The 15,554-nt window shown below is 51.6% G+C and overlaps 5 protein-coding genes across 5 annotated transcripts; 3 read left to right on the forward strand and 2 right to left on the reverse strand.

The window, feature by feature from the left end:
- Nucleotides 1-344: 344 nt before the first annotated feature.
- POX_f08451 (uncharacterized protein) lies at nucleotides 345-2,039 on the reverse strand (the record flags this gene model as incomplete). Its single annotated transcript, XM_050117224.1, has 2 exons — nucleotides 345-1,747; nucleotides 1,835-2,039. 2 exons carry the CDS (start codon nucleotides 2,037-2,039, stop codon nucleotides 345-347), a joined length of 1,608 nt encoding a protein of 535 aa, XP_049967363.1.
- Nucleotides 2,040-3,437: 1,398 nt separating this feature from the next.
- On the reverse strand, nucleotides 3,438-4,492 carry POX_f08452 (uncharacterized protein; the record flags this gene model as incomplete). The annotated part of the gene is made up of 5 exons (XM_050117225.1): nucleotides 3,438-3,571; nucleotides 3,656-4,046; nucleotides 4,112-4,190; nucleotides 4,260-4,299; nucleotides 4,360-4,492. 5 exons carry the CDS (start codon nucleotides 4,490-4,492, stop codon nucleotides 3,438-3,440), a joined length of 777 nt encoding a protein of 258 aa, XP_049967364.1.
- Nucleotides 4,493-6,866: 2,374 nt separating this feature from the next.
- On the forward strand, nucleotides 6,867-7,850 carry POX_f08453 (uncharacterized protein; the record flags this gene model as incomplete). Its single annotated transcript, XM_050117226.1, has 1 exon — nucleotides 6,867-7,850. One exon carries the CDS (start codon nucleotides 6,867-6,869, stop codon nucleotides 7,848-7,850), a length of 984 nt encoding a protein of 327 aa, XP_049967365.1.
- A 44-nt stretch (nucleotides 7,851-7,894) lies between these two features.
- Nucleotides 7,895-9,752, forward strand: POX_f08454 (uncharacterized protein; the record flags this gene model as incomplete). Its single annotated transcript, XM_050117227.1, has 3 exons — nucleotides 7,895-9,058; nucleotides 9,130-9,516; nucleotides 9,591-9,752. The coding sequence occupies 3 exons, from the start codon at nucleotides 7,895-7,897 to the stop codon at nucleotides 9,750-9,752; spliced, it is 1,713 nt and encodes a 570-aa protein (XP_049967366.1).
- Nucleotides 9,753-14,372: 4,620 nt separating this feature from the next.
- POX_f08456 (D-arabinitol 2-dehydrogenase) lies at nucleotides 14,373-15,452 on the forward strand (the record flags this gene model as incomplete). Its single annotated transcript, XM_050117228.1, has 1 exon — nucleotides 14,373-15,452. The coding sequence occupies one exon, from the start codon at nucleotides 14,373-14,375 to the stop codon at nucleotides 15,450-15,452; it is 1,080 nt and encodes a 359-aa protein (XP_049967367.1).
- Nucleotides 15,453-15,554: the final 102 nt, after the last annotated feature.

A 15,554-nucleotide genomic window follows, 5' to 3' on the forward strand; every position in this document is an offset into this window, starting at 1 on the left:
CTTGTGTAGACCAGTAAACCCGGCACGTTCCAGGCAAAAAGACAAAAGGGTAAAAAAAGGAAGAACGCAGGGAAGAAAATGACTCAAGACAATCGAAAAGGCCGTCCAATCCCAGCGCCCGCTCCATATTCCTAAACGAAAACCCCGACACCATGTTCCAAACAAAATTGGAAACCAAGCGCGAACAAAATAAAAAGTGAATCTCTTCTACAACCAAGGACCAAAAAGGGGACAACGGACAAAAGGGGAATCGCTCGCTAAAATCAGTCAAGCAGTTTGAAGTAAAAGATAAACGAGCAAGGAACAGCCGCAGAATAACAAGAGAGCAATCGGAAGGAGGGTTCTTATTTAGGATGTGTGTCAACTTGCCGGCTGGAGTTGAGCCACGGAAAGGCCGAAGCATCACCAGCAGGATTCTTGGCTCCCGATCTGGACGAGCTTTCGGTGATTGAACGCGGTGCCCATGGTGAATGCTCCGTGCTTGGAGCCTCCCCTGGTGGATTGGACGGTGTCACGGCGCCAGAGCTTACTCGACTCATTGACTTCATCGGCTTGAGGACAGTCATAGGCCGAGGCTTAGACTTGCCGCCGGTAGTGGTCTCAGTCTTTGGCCCACGCCGCCAGGTCCCCGAAGCCCCTCCAATCTCAGATTTTGTGTCTGCAGCATCCTGTTTCGACGTGTCAATTGCCTCTTCGTTGCCCACCACAGGATGTTGAAGAACGGGTGTCTTCGCGTCGGCTTCCCCCACGGAGGCACGCAAAGAAGCGGGAGCAGAGGCAGCATATTTGGAGGCATGAGAGTCTTCTCCAACGGCGCCAGCAGAGCTTCGCCGGGGGGGCAGGGATTTCTGGGGGTATTCCGGATTGGAAGTGTCGGGGGCGGTACGAAGAAGTCTGTAAACCCAATCCTTCTCAGGACGTACAAGGGGCACCGAGACGCGATTACGGTTCTCATCAACCAGCATCATCTTATCTTGAGAAAACATGATATCTGCATTGTGGCACCGCAGTACGTCACTTCCGAGAATGATTTGAATAGATTCATCCTCGTCGCTGGTCTCGTGTACAAGGAACTGCACTGCCAAGAACGGGACGTGAGAATTGGGACTGGTCGTACCAGATGCCGATGCATGCACACTGGCCTCCGGAAGCCACAAATTCAGTTTGATCGAGGAACGGCCATCACTGTCGCGGAAAACTTGATCCTCCAGGGCAAGCTTGTGGATGAGGGTCGAGCCAAGTGATGAGACAAAGGAACCCGAGCAGATCGCAGCGTATAACAGGGCCTTATTTGTGAAGTCCATGGTCAGCCAGCAACGAATGACGCTCGGTACGGGGCCGAGCAGAAAGAGACCCGGGGGCGGTGTCAGGGGTGACACGCTGAAAGACGAGTCCATTGTTCGACTGCTCGTGTCCAGCCGTAGACTGCTACTTCGAGTGGAGTGGATTGACAGCCCCGAGGAGCTCATTCGCCCGTCCGATCGGCAAGAGGAGGACCGCTCAGTCAGTGGATGACCCCCCATGATGCTCCCCGTGCGAATTTGGGGCTCTTGGCCAGTACGGCTGGCTTGTTCATTGTAGCCGTGAATTGCGCTTTCGTCGAAGCGAACACTATTCGCTCGCGAGGCTCCTCGGCGGGGCTCATCCTCAACGTCGGCAGGGGCTATCGGGGGACTAACGATGGTGTGATGGCCCTGATCGAAGCCTTTGAAGGGCTCTGCTCGAGGATTGAAAGTTGACGTTGAATCTAGTCAGTCAGTCAAGTGTCAGCTGCGGCTCTAGAATCGGCGGCTGTACGCTCACGACGACCTCACTAGAGAGGAGAAACAAATACCGGAAGGGACAGGGCCGCCATCAGCAGAATGGAGCGGTGATAAAGCGGAGGACCAGACATTTTTCAGCCGAGCCTGATCATCACGGTCTCTTTCAAGTTTGGCAATCCTTTCATTCTGTTCAAATTGCCCCAGGTGCAGCTCCTTCAGCTCATCGAAAACTCTCCAGAGGTCGTCACGAGTGGCGAAAGGGTACTGTGCATCCATCGCTGGATGGTTGAAGAGAAGATAGAAGCAAGAGCGGGCGGACGGAACCAGCAGGTCACCAATGTTGATCATGCACAGACCGCCCACAACTTATGAACACAAGGAATAATTCTTGAGGCCACAGACCCGAATTCGTGTAGAGTCTCTCCACACTGCGCTCACTTGCTGCCAGACGCGTATCTGTCGCCGATGCCTCCCCAACCGTTTGCCTCCTCCCACCGTCACCGGAACTGACGGCCCACTGGGCCGCCGACGGAATCTTATGAGCACAGCCCACTTCTTGTACCTAGGGGAGAGACCGTCGATAAGTTTAAAGGTTCGAAACCTGCCTGATGTTCAAGAGGGGACAGCGAAAGGCGACGACGGGGACCAGAGATACTGAGATTTGATTCGTCAAGATTGCTGAGTATTGCTGAGTATTGCTGAAGTAATCTCAGATGTTGTGCGTTTTTCAAGCGTGAGCACGACGCGTTGGCGAGTGTGTGAGGAAGTCTGCGTGGGAGATGGTCGTTTAACGGGCTCAACCCGAGGTGTAGCTGGCGAGTTCGATTTGGACAGGTAGCCCTGGCAGCAATGAGGAGAAATGCTTGCGATATTTCTCGCGAAAGAGCAGGGTAAGTTATTGAAATGAATCTGATGAAAGTCTGATCGGAAGAAAAGGCAAGTCAAATGCCGAGCTAGACCATCAAGATCGAGATCAAGGGAACCTTTGATCAGCAGTATGGGAGATGCGGGAGGGGAACCTTTGCCCGACGGGGGCGCGTCATGCACGAGGGGAAGAGGGCGGTCAAATCCACTTTTTGGTCCGCCGTCTGATCCACCGCGTGCGGAAGTTGACGATACTTTGGATCAACCAAATTTAAACACATTGTATATCATGGGCACTATAAAATGAATAAAAAGTACATGTGAAAGACTGATTAATAATATACCGAGTATGAGGTAATGATATCCCACTCAATTTAGTCTAGGATTCATATGCGGACCTTTCCATCAATAGGTATCACTGCAGTACAAATCATTCTACTCAATGGCTGGGCTAGATCTTTTGACTCATGTGCTTAACCATACGCAGCGGCAGTGAGTCTGCTCAATTAGCTGAGCAGAAAATAATACTGCAAAAAAGAGAAGCATCATAGAAAAGCGCATACGGTGGGTGGTAATAATTCACGGTACCTCAGTATGCCGTGCAGGCTTGATCTGATCAGAATGATCGTGTGTGAAAGGGCATTGGAGAGATCCTTTCTGACCGGGCAGTACATTGATTTGACAGATATTTCTTTTCTACTTCGTCTATTCTCAACTCGTCTATTCTCAACTCAATCAATTCCACGGAGCAATGCAAATGCTGTCAACCTGTCACCAAGCCAGGTCTAGTAAAGTGCAAGGGGGAGCACATCAGCGAGGTGCGTCAGTCCAGGCGGGGAAGACCATAGGAAGCGCACTTGGATCAAGATCCGGGTAATTGTTCTTGATCGTCTTGCGAACTTCGTCATATACGAGGCGATAACCAGCTGCCGTCAGATGTAGCCCTAGAGAGATACACCCGGTTATTCATTTGTCTCATGGGGATCGCGCTGAAGTTCAAACAGGAAGAGGGATCCAACAATACATACCGTCTGTGAATAGGTTACTGAATTCGTGGTTCGCGGGCAAGTCTCGTGATCCGATCAGTGCTTGGCCTTCTTGCCATCCGACGGTGGACATGAATGTACCCCACACATCAGCGACGGGGACCTTCAAAGCAGCTCCGACCTCCTTGGCAGCTTCGGCGTATTCCTTCGCACGTTGTGCAGTGCGGCTGGGATGAGCAGTATCTTTAGCATCATCAAACTCTTTCAGCTGGTATTCGTTCACCGGCGGAGGAGTGATAATGATGAGGCGAGGGTTGTGGGCCTGAGTGGCAGGATGCTGAATGATCTTTTGCAGGTTCTCCTTGTAAATTTCAATGGGGACGTGCTGCACATGACTCGGTACACAAGCATCATTGGCTCCGAAGAAGATAGTCTAAACTGGTTAACTGGTCCCATCTCATTTGATCTTTGAGGAGATTTGAGTCTGAAGGGACCTACCATGAGTCGCACTTTGGCAGTCTCGGGAGACGGGAGGATCTCGTGGACGATCTTGATTGCATGGGCCGTGGTATACCCTCTAGAGACACAGCAATTGGGTCAGTTGACTCTGCAGCATGCTCTTTGATAACAGAGATCTTTCACCCACCCAAAGCCTCGGTTGACCACATCCATTTGGCGGCGATATGCTGATCCAAGCAAACGTGTCAATGGCACGGACTTGATCCAAAATCATCCTCAGTGCTTACCATCTGACAAGGCAGCACCGTATCCAAAGCCGAGACTTTGGTCCCATGACATTTCAGTGATCGAGTCTCCGAAGAGGATGATTTGATCATAGGACCGGTTAGCATCCATCGCCTGCGTGCCAGTGCCCGACATCTTGAGTGTATAATATGGGAAGTAACCGTGCAATTAGGTTCCAAGCAGTACTGTAGGCGTCTGATCAGGATTGGATGTCGTGCACTATTTGATTGTTCCAGCGATGGCGGGGGTTGTGGTTTATGTAGTGCAGGAGCTCCGTGACAAAAAGGACCGGAGTGGGGGAGCAGCGGCCATGAGCTTATCGCCGACATGGTTGGTTGTTGTTTCTCCACCAATAATTAATCCCACTCGGCTACTTGGACACGGGAATGGACCGTCGAACTGGGGCTCAAGTGCACGTGCATCTTGTGTTCCTGGGGTGGAGGATGGCCTCCAATTTCTGAAGAGGGTGCAAGTATCCAAACACTGATCAACTTATGAAAGACTGTGGACCCGATGATCTCGGGTGGCATTCTCCGTCACGAGTATTGTGCTTCCTCTGCTTGGCGATCGAGATCAGCCAGAAACTGGCGACTGTCAGCCGTTCAGGGCTTCTTTCATGTTGCGTAGCCGACCATGGTGCATATCAGCCCAAAGCTTATCTTGTCGCAGGTCAAAAATCGCGTAAGACACCAGGTCAAAGGCCCTCCTCAAAGAATACTTCTACTTAATTCCACCTTGCAGTTGGTGGATGCTCACAAATGATGGTGTTCGGAGAGGTGGGGCAAGACCAAAAAGGTCGGAGTGGGGGACACGCGCCCAAGAATCTCCAAGCATGACCTGGTACTGTGTAGACTGCGTGATATGATATAGAGACGCAACACACAAGACATATATCTATTGTGATGGAGAACCCTGCGCATCTGGATGATGGGACTTTCCAATCTTTGGGCATTGTTGAGCGAGTAGTGGCTTCATTGCTTTTCTGACGTAGCCTGAGACATTAAACGAGGTGTAGTAGTTCCACGACGGTCCAAGTTTGAGTTCCACAGTAGCCGACCAAAAAAAAAGTTGGCCTATCATTCAAGAGTATACATCTACTAGCATTCTGCAATGAGCATAGGTAATCTGAGAGATTGTCACATCAAGAAAAGGCGAATGAGCAGGTGGATTCTGTGTTTTCTCCGTTCTCGTATCTTGACCCCGATTCTCTGTCCTCTGTTAGGCACGGGAGAAAACTTCTTATCACCGGGAAAATCCGTCCTTTTCTATTCAAGGGCGAGGGTTTTTTTATACGCATCTTTTTTTTTCGCAAGAAGAAAAGAAAAGAAAAGAAAAGAAAAACTACTGAACAATCAGCGCTCTGTCCACTGTAGATTTCTCTTCTTCTATGCGGGTGTATATGTGATGGAAGATTGAGGATGAGAGGAAAGATGAGTGACAGGAGTGAATTGAAAGAGAGTACTCAGTTGATCATGGATAGGTCAAGTGGAGCCTGCCGGGTTGAGATCCCCGCCCAGGATGCGACGCCTCATCTGCGGTCAATCAAAGCTATGGCAGCAGCTAGCAGACACTCGCCATAGACCACGCGGGGTACTTCACAAGGATTCGTTGCGACGTCCAATGAATCGTCTCGCGCGACGGGAGGCTGCCTTTTATGTTCAGCAAGGCGCTGCCGGTGACTGCCTGCCCGCATCGAACCCGATTACGGGGCGTCCAAGGGCCCTCCATATTGGCGACGCGAATGCATGGTTCACCTGCCGATCATCCAATCGGTAGGGAGCTCGGGGAGGTCACAGATCCAGGTCAGAAAGGGTCGGTGCGCGCCCAAGGGTGGGCGTTGGGCACTTGACTCGAGCAGTGGCCAAGAGCAACCCACCAAAAATCAACGATGAAGCGAACGTTCTTGCATACTTCCCGCAAGAACCGTCCAGCGAGAGGACGCATGGCGCATCATGCTTGGAGCCATGTGGGGGAGTGACACAGTCACCGAACCGGATTGACTCGATGGAGAATGCGAATGGCGAACGAGATGACGGCGGACCGTCTCTCACCTGACGCGGTCTGCACGTCGATCAGCTGCCTGACACCTGAGGATGGTCGGTCCTCCGGGTACACTTGCCCGTCTTTAAGCTCGAAACATGCCCATCCGCGTTGCTTTTTCCTTCTAAATCTCTTTGGCTCGGTCGCACCACCTACTTGCCCGAATTCTCGGATGATCGATGGAATACATCTTCCGGTTGGTGACTGAGTAATTCTTCTATACATGAAGCCGGCCAAGTCACGGTCTGGTGCTGCCCAAGGAGAGTATAGCTCAAGATTGCGCCCATGTGGGCCGTGGATGCCCCCGTGTTTCTTGACCACGGCTCACCGAGTCACCACCGACTGTACACCCCCTCTCAGAAAAATAATAAACCTAGCTCGAGTTGGCCTCCCATTTCTCCCTCCCTTTCCTCCATCCAACCGGCTCTGATCGCGGTGGCCCACGCACGGCGGCTTTCTCGACGACGGTATGCCTCGCTCTGTGCCTCAAGTGAGCTCTGCCTCGCGCGAGCAGAATGAAGACGACGCCGAACTCCCCGCGCTGTCGTCCCGCACCGCGCCCCCTTCTCCAACTGCATACCGCCGTTCCCAAAGCTACCTCTCCGAGCCGCACACCGGCTACCAGTCCCTCGAGTCGCATTTTGAAGTTGGTGAGACCACCAGTTTGCTGGGAGGTGAGTCTCAGCGCCAAGCACCTCGGCGGTCCTATACCAGCACATCCGGTGTATCGGGCCCGGATTCTCTCCGCTATCTGTTGACGGCAGGAAGTCTGCGTCGCACTGCCCATCACAGCCGGACAAACTCCCAGGCGAAACGGTTCAGCCGCCGGGGAAGTTTAGGCGAGGGTGCGCAGACGCAACAGCAGAGCCGGCCGCCCTCGACCAAAGATGGACTGACCGCTTCTTCATTCCTCGACGAGCGCACGTGGTACGACCAATTTACCTCCACCGACTGGGTACATGACAGCATTGCCGATGGAGCCCGACTTCGGCAGCTACGACAACGTAAGGATGTACGCGGGCGGCTTTTGGCATGGTTTGATGGAGCGCAAGGCTGGGTCCTCGTGGCGGTGATCGGATGTATCACCGCGGCGATCGCCTACTTTGTCGATATTACAGAGCGATCGATCTTTGACATGAAATTGGGCTACTGTTCGGGCGATTTCTTTGCCAGCAAGAGCGAGTGCTGTGGGGAGGGCGCCACATGCACCGATTGGCGGTCGTGGTCACAAATATTTCACGCCTCCGGCAGCGGAAATCAATGGGTTGACTTTGCCCTGTTCATTGCTTGGGTCGTTGGGCTCGCCATGATCTCATGTGCGCTCACACTGCTGACCAAGACCGTGGTGCCCTCGTCGATCTCATTGACGACGCTGGATGAGAACCTCGGTGCTGAGGCGCGTGGTGCCAAGCGGAGCTCCGTGCTGAGATTTTTGGATCCCCCGCATCCCTGATCAGTCCGCATGGAACATTGCCCCACGACCCCCCACGCCCGGCGATGATTTACTACTCTGCTGCCGGCAGTGGAGTGGCGGAAGTCAAAGTCATCAACAGTGGATTTGTGCTGCACGGTTACTTGGGTTTGAAAACACTCGTGGTCAAGACAGTTGCATTGATCTTTAGCGTTTCGTCGGGTCTCAGTCTCGGCAAAGAAGGCCCGTATGTGCATATTGCGACCTGTGTCGGTAACATCTGCTGTCGAATCTTCTCGAAATATAACCACAACGACGGCAAACGCCGCCGTGAGGTGCTCAGTGCCAGCGCGGCGAGTGGTGTCGCTGTTGCGTTTGGTGCCCCCATCGGTGGAGTTTTGTTCAGTCTAGAGGAGGTCAGCTATTACTTTCCACCCAAGACCTTGTTCCGGACGTTCTTTTGCTGCATTGCCGCTGCGTTGTCCTTGAAATTCCTGAATCCATATGGCACGGGCAAGATCGTTCTGTTTCAAGTGCGCTACAGCACGGACTGGGAGATTTTCGAGATCATCATCTTCATGTTCCTCGGTGTTCTTGGCGGTGCTCTGGGCGCGCTATTCATCAAAGCTTCAAGCTGGTGGGCGCGCACGTTTCGTCGAATCGACGCTATCAAACGTTGGCCGATGCTCGAGGTCTTCCTCGTCGCCCTGCTTACGGGTGTGGTGAGCTTCTGGAACCGATACACCAAGTTGCCCGTCACCGAGCTGCTCCTTGAGCTTGCCAGCCCATGTGAAGGTGAATCGTGGTCGAGCACTGGGCTGTGTCCCAGCGAAGACGGGATTGTGGAGATTATCCAGTATCTGGTCGTGGCCTTTGTGATTAAGAGTCTCCTCACCGTTATTACCTTTGGTATCAAGCTACCCGCTGGCATCTACGTGCCGTCAATGGTTGTGGGTGGTTTGATGGGGCGCATTGTCGGGCATTCTGTACAGTACTGGGTTGCGAAGAATCCAACCTTCTTCCTGTTCGACGCGTGCCCCAATGTGGCGGGGATGGAATCATGTGTCACCCCCGGTGTCTATGCCATGGTCGCAGCCGGTGCCACCATGTGCGGCGTCACCCGCCTGTCGGTCACTCTTGCGGTCATCCTTTTCGAATTGACTGGCAGCTTGGATCACGTGTTGCCGTTCTCCCTGTCTGTGCTGTGTGCCAAGTGGACCGCAGACGCCTTGGAACCACGAAGCATCTATGTAAGACGATCCACCTTGGCGATGGAATTTTGAGATGGAGTGGTGAACATTGAAACACTGACATATTCCAGGACCTTTTGACTGATATGAACTCCTACCCCTTCCTCGATAATAAACTACAACCTCTCACCGACGCTGAGCTGGGTGACATTGTCCGTCCGCCTCACCGAGGGCGGATCATTGACATCACCAACTCGGCCTTTGTCCCCGCAACTGAGCTCCGTCGAAAGCTCGAGCATCTTCTGATGGGGGGTGAGCTGGATAGCGGCTTGCCCATTCTTCGCGATGGTGTACTGACCGGTCTCATTCCGGCGCCCGACCTCGAATTCGCGCTCGACTCCCTTGGTGAGCAGGAAGACAACACTCATTGTCTGATGGCCATGGATGCTTCGATCGCTGTCTATGATAGCGAAAACGAGAATGTGGTGCAGGAGGATTTCACTCGATTCATTGATCCGGTAGGTCCATGCGTCCCTCATTGGCAGACGCCATCTCGAGGGGCTTGGCTAATTGATCACTTTCGTCCGGACAGGCACCCATTTCCCTCGACGTGCATTCGCCCATCGATCTTGTTTATCAATGTTTCGCCAAGCTCGGTTTGCGATATCTATGCGTCTTGCAGAACGGCCAGTATGCAGGATTGGTGCACAAGAAGGCCTTTGTGAAGTATATGAAAGAGCATGAGAAAGAATGAGTGACGAGCGAGCTCTCTTTTGCATTTCTCGGCTATGATCTTGACCTGATTGATAGCGTCCCACGTTTGCATGTATGTATGTTTGTCTTCGTTGTTTCGGCCTTGCCATTGCTTCGGTATTTCGTGTGCCGTTTTTTGTTCCCTCTCTCGCGGCTCGTCTTCCTCTCGGGTCCTGATTCGCTCCTGGGCGATCTTTTTTTTTCTCGTTTGATTGTGACTCTCCTTTTGGCTCCCAGGTTGCTAGGGGCTGCATCGGTGGGCGTTGTCTCTGCCGTTCGGTGGTATATTCCCCGTTCCGATTGGACATTCTGCATCTGGCATTTGCATATACCTTCCACTATTCTAATCTTCCGAACCACCTGGAAGCATGGCATCATGTTTTCACTGCTTACGAATTACGAGACTTTTTCCAAAAACATGTTCATTTCATCGAAATTCTAGCCATGTGTAGATGACAGCGCGCATCTGGCGGCTCCAGTAAAATGATGGCATCACCCTCTATTGACGGGACGGAGTGGCCGAGTTGACTGTGCTTACGCTGCAGGGGTCGCAAATACCACTGGTCATCTGACCCCCCGGCTCCATCTGGCATCGACCTAAGACGGGTAGTAGTGATTGAATATCAGTATTCCTCGCTGACGTAGTACCACGGTTGGACTACATGATAGTACAGCGGATGGACTCCCAATCTCAATGGGCGAATTTCCAAACGAACCAGCAAAACTTCTATGCCGGCGGACAATCCACGAAGATGTCAAGAATTCTTAGGTTTAAGCAGGCTCTTCGATCAACATTGTTGTCGAATCCGATATCAATCTAGAGGGAAAAGTCTTTAATCCCTTGTGACTGGATAATTACAACCTCTTGTTTGCGAAGGAGACATGGAGGTCCTTCCGTAGGATGCATGCGATCCTGCTACATGTGTCTCGGGCAAGAAAGAAGAGGCTTTGGAGGTAGGCTATTCAAGCAAGTACATTTCTTGTGTTGGGGCCACGGCAATTCTTGTACGTATGGACCAATGACGCAGGTTTCGAAATACAGCGGGGATCAATCCATTATATTAGGAGATGAAACCACCCAAATACCAGAGTGTCAAAGCCATCAGATTCTTCCCAGTGAATGACTCGACATCGAAAGGGGGTTATCGAGGTAGATGGAATTCAAATCCCAGCACAGTCGGGTCAATGGAAGGAGGAGGGCATTGGCGGTAGCAAATTGAAAGTCCGTACATCAGATAGCACTGTTCGGTACCATCCCGCTTCCCTGGCAAAACGGATATCCGTAACTTCCAAGATCTTCTCTCTCTAGGTCTCTCCGCAAGGAACTCCTTTTTGTCCAGGTAAACGGGTACTTTTGTCCGCCGCGATCAGAGTCACACTACTGTGCTATCTTTCCATTTACCTTTGAAGAGCTTGTAAGTCCTTGGCTTTCCACGTGCCTGGGTACCTCGTTCAGTCCCAGCCCCCCCTACCCTGTTCCAACCTTCTTTTTTTTTTTTACCGTTTTGTGAAAAGGGGGGGATACCCCCGACTATCCATTCCCCGGGATCTCGAATGAGCCCTTGATTCGTTTACCTCCTTTTCTGGGGTCCAAGATAGAAATTTATACCCAGGGTGGGGGGGGAGTCGAGAATCTTGGAGCGCGCCGATTTCGGTGGACATGCTGGCTTGGCTTCAATTTTCGAGACGGATTCCGGATTATTAGGCCCCTGGTTGGTCTGCGGCTCGTTGCTCCCCCCCAGAGCACCGGCCATCAATATGTACCAGGTACCACCCAGTCCAGTAGCTGTAGTCATGTTGGTTTCCCTCATGTGTAGGGCTACCCCATGGAAGTTTGTAATGAAGCACTGTGGGATGTACTCATGTACCTGGTGTCTGGAACTTACTAGTTGATGATTTTCACTGGATGGATTAAAGTGGCATGCGCCCGGGTCCACGGAAGAGCTGTCTCCTCTCTTGCGTTCTTCATTCACAGGATGCACATGCTACAAATGTAGAGATACTTATACTGTACATACACGATACAACGGAATATACTATGATGCACGCCACAATCCAGTCGGTGAGTGCTGTACATGATGCAACATCATATGGATGTCGCATAAGCCCATGGAATACCCCAATGGAAAGATTTCAGCATTTTCCACGAGAGGGCAGGAAGAGAAAGGCAAAAAAAGGATGATTATGATCAAAAAAAAGAGTGCAAGTTTTACTCGCAAAACACTAGTGATGAAGTGATCATAAAAGAATATCCTTATTTCCAATTTGACCGACGTCGTTACGGTTCCAATCCAAAACACTAAAAAAACACGCCAGTTTTATCCTGTCCTTTCGCCCGTCGGGTTCAGCAGAGCCGCCGCTCGACATGAACTACCAACACCGGTCTCAGTCATTCCTGAGTCGCGTACACACTCTAAGGGGTGGGTTCGCGGTAAGGGATAAGCCCTTCCATTTACTCAGGCCCCATAGCCGTTCGATTGGGTGGCTCAAAAGAGTTTCCGGGAACAGGATGCGCCATCCTCGGACAGGGAGAGAAGCAAAAAAGAAAAGAAAAGCTTTTCTCTCCACCGTGGATACTTGGTAAGCTGGAAGTTCCATATACGGGGAAGATCCATACACTGCCCTCAATATGCATGTACAATGAACCATTTGACACATGTCTGTCAGTTGGGGTCAGTTCTGTACGCATACCCAGACAGAGAGAGAGAGAAAGAGTCTGGGGAAAGTAGAGGATCCTCGTTGCTATTTGGTTTGCCTCCCAAGGCTCACTCCACTTGGATCACGACTCCACTCTCCACTCTCCCCGGGCCGCACTTCAGGCGTGGGACGGGGGCGTTGTCACGGGGTCAATTGGACAGGGATCTGGAACCATTCGATCAACGACTGTGATGCACCTTCGCTTATATCCTAATGCCTGATGTGGCGGCAGTCCGACTGCCGAGAGTCTGAAGGGATGAAGCGGTTAGCAAAAGAGAGCCTCGGATCTTCTCTGAGCTTGATTTGTGCATTGCACCAAGTCCGTGGAAGGTACATTCATCAGCCGGTCCGATTGGGTCCCCTGGTCATCGCGAGACTCTATATGACTGATTCGTCTGAATCATGATCACAATCGAGGCCTCAACTTCCAGAGCTTGAGCTGAGATCTATTACTTCTAGAATTGGAGGAAATGAGAGGGGCCCAGGCCAGGTGTTGGGCTCTATAGTTTTCCTCTACGCTTAGATTCCACGTGATTTCTCCCCCCCCCCCCCCCCCTTTCCTTTGCTTTTTTTTTCTTTTTCTCTGATTAGGATGTTTGGTTTGAAAGGTAACGATCAGTGCAGGGGCGTGTCATCTGACACTTCCGGATGTGTCTCGGTCAAGCACTTCGGAGGTTGTGTCTGCGTCCGAGAAGTTTGCGATCCTTGTGTTTGAGATTAAACGGGATCCTGGCTTGCCGCGAAAAAATGATCCGATCGACAGAGTCTTCATCGCGTTGGCTGTTCACACAAATCTAGATGTGAAGTAAGTCCTCCGAAGGATGACGGCCTGTCATCTGCAATTCTCGGACACCGATGTCAGACCCGGACTGAAAATTTATGTTTTCCGTTGCGCGCGAGAATATTTTGGCATACCTCATATCACACATCGATTCTCTATTCTCTTTTCTCTATTCTCTGCCAGTCATTCTCCATGGAAGTCAACTTGGACACAGCCATTGGAGGGATGGAAAGCCTGGACCCCTTCCCACCTACCTTCTGAGGCATGGTAGACGACTCTCACCGATCTTTTATCGGACATTCTTAGGGCTACCCGTCAGGAGAGTTGATTTTCTTTTTTTGCTTTTTTTTTTTTTCAAACATTTGTTTTTCTCTATCCTATTCGGCACTTTATCCCCCGGCTCAAATTTCTCCCCCTTTATCTTGTCTCGGATCTTGGCACAAGATTTTAGGGCTTGGATCTCCTACAGTACAGCACGGAGCTGGAGCACTAGTTGTATGCCTGGCTGAACCTAAGAAAAAAAATTTAAAGATTTCAGGTACTTTTTCAAGCGCAGACCGATGATCCAGTCCCTTTCCACCAGCAGGAATGTGCACATGACCCCAGCCCGATTCAGATCGGATCCACTTACCCGCCGTTTCCGGCTGCAGTTGAGCTTTGTTCTCCGCAGTACTTCATGTACATGATCAGGTACAATTCATAGATAGGAGCCACCCAGTCTCAGTTTGGGTAGCAGGAGTGTACTCCTGCCAAGAATTCTAGTTCATTTCTAATTATCTTATTTTTAGCTATCTGATTTTCATCATTGTTTGAGAATGAACATTTCCTCTTTTGGTAACAAAAATTGCTTTTTCCCTTTCTTTTGACCAAAAAAAAAATAATATCACACTCCAGTCTCCGGTGAGGACATTGCGGTGAGCAAAGAGTCGCTCACAGCTCTTCTCTTTCCAGATACTTATATCTTGGTCTCGCGCCCTGCTCCGGAGACCGACGTCCCATTCTCAATCATTCCTCCCATCTCATCTTGATACCCGTCTCATTTTTCCTCGCCATACACCGTATTCCTTAGTCTCTGACCTTCCTGACGCTTCTCATCGACCCTCTACTTACCGAACGACCCTCATTTACATACACACCCACAAAATGTCTCTGGCTCGCCAATTCCTTCGCACCTGCCGGGCAGGCCAAAATACTCTCCCCACTGTTTCTCGAGTCCCCATCAATCACTTCTCGACCACCCGTGCAAACCGCCTTCACAATACCGACCAAAAAAACCGCATCCCGGAAAAAGAAGTCCCCGTCACAGACTACGATGCTGGTCACAGCTCTGCTCATAAGCGCACCCTCCCCGTCAACCACAGCACGCTTCGCGACACATCGTCAATGTGGCCAGACGCCGAGGCCGTGGACCCTCTCACCCGTGATGTGTACGAGCAGATGCCCAAGACCATGCGCAATATGAGTCTATTCGGCAAGACTGTCATCATCACCGGTGGAGCTCGTGGCCTGGGCAACCACATGGCTCGCGCTTGTGCCGAAGCCGGTGCTAAGAACCTGGTCATCTTCGATGCGAACCAGGAGCTCGGTGACGAGGCTGCCGCTGAGCTTCACGACAAGACTGGCCTCCCCATCTCCTTCTACCGCGTTGACGTACGGGATGCAGGCGCCATTACCGCTTCTGTAGAGGCTTGTGTGGAGAAGTACGGAGTCCCCGATGTGCTGATCAACTCTGCCGGTATCGCCGACTCCAACATCAAGGCGGAGACTTACGATGTTGCCATGTTCCGCCGTCTGATTGACATCAACCTCACGGGCTCCTTCCTCATGTCCCAGGCGGTGGGCCGGACGATGATTGCGGCTGGAAAGCCGGGTAGCATCATCCTGGTAGCTTCCATGTCCGGCACCATTGTCAACTACCCTCAAGAGCAGAGCTGCTACAATGCCTCCAAGGCCGGTGTCATCCAATTGGCCAAGTCACTCGCGGCGGAGTGGGCCAAGAATGAGATCCGAGTCAACTGTATCTCTCCCGGATACATGGACACTGCCTTGAACCGGGTGCCCGCCCTGGAAGCGCAAAAGAAGATCTGGAAGTCCTTGACTCCCCAGAACCGCCTGGGGAATGTTGATGAGCTCAACGGTCTCTGTGTGTTCCTGGGCTCGGACTCATCCAAGTTCATGACGGGTGCCAACTGCATCATTGACGGTGGATACACCTGCTACTGAGCCGAATTAAAGAAAAAAAAGGTATAAGATGATTCCCAGGCGTGACGGCATGGTGTTGGTGGTTCTCTCACATATAATAACCAAGACGGATATTTGGGGGTT

Source organism: Penicillium oxalicum, chromosome VI (assembly GCF_001723175.1).
Source record: "Penicillium oxalicum strain HP7-1 chromosome VI, whole genome shotgun sequence".
Taxonomy (NCBI): Eukaryota; Fungi; Ascomycota; class Eurotiomycetes; order Eurotiales; family Aspergillaceae; genus Penicillium; species Penicillium oxalicum.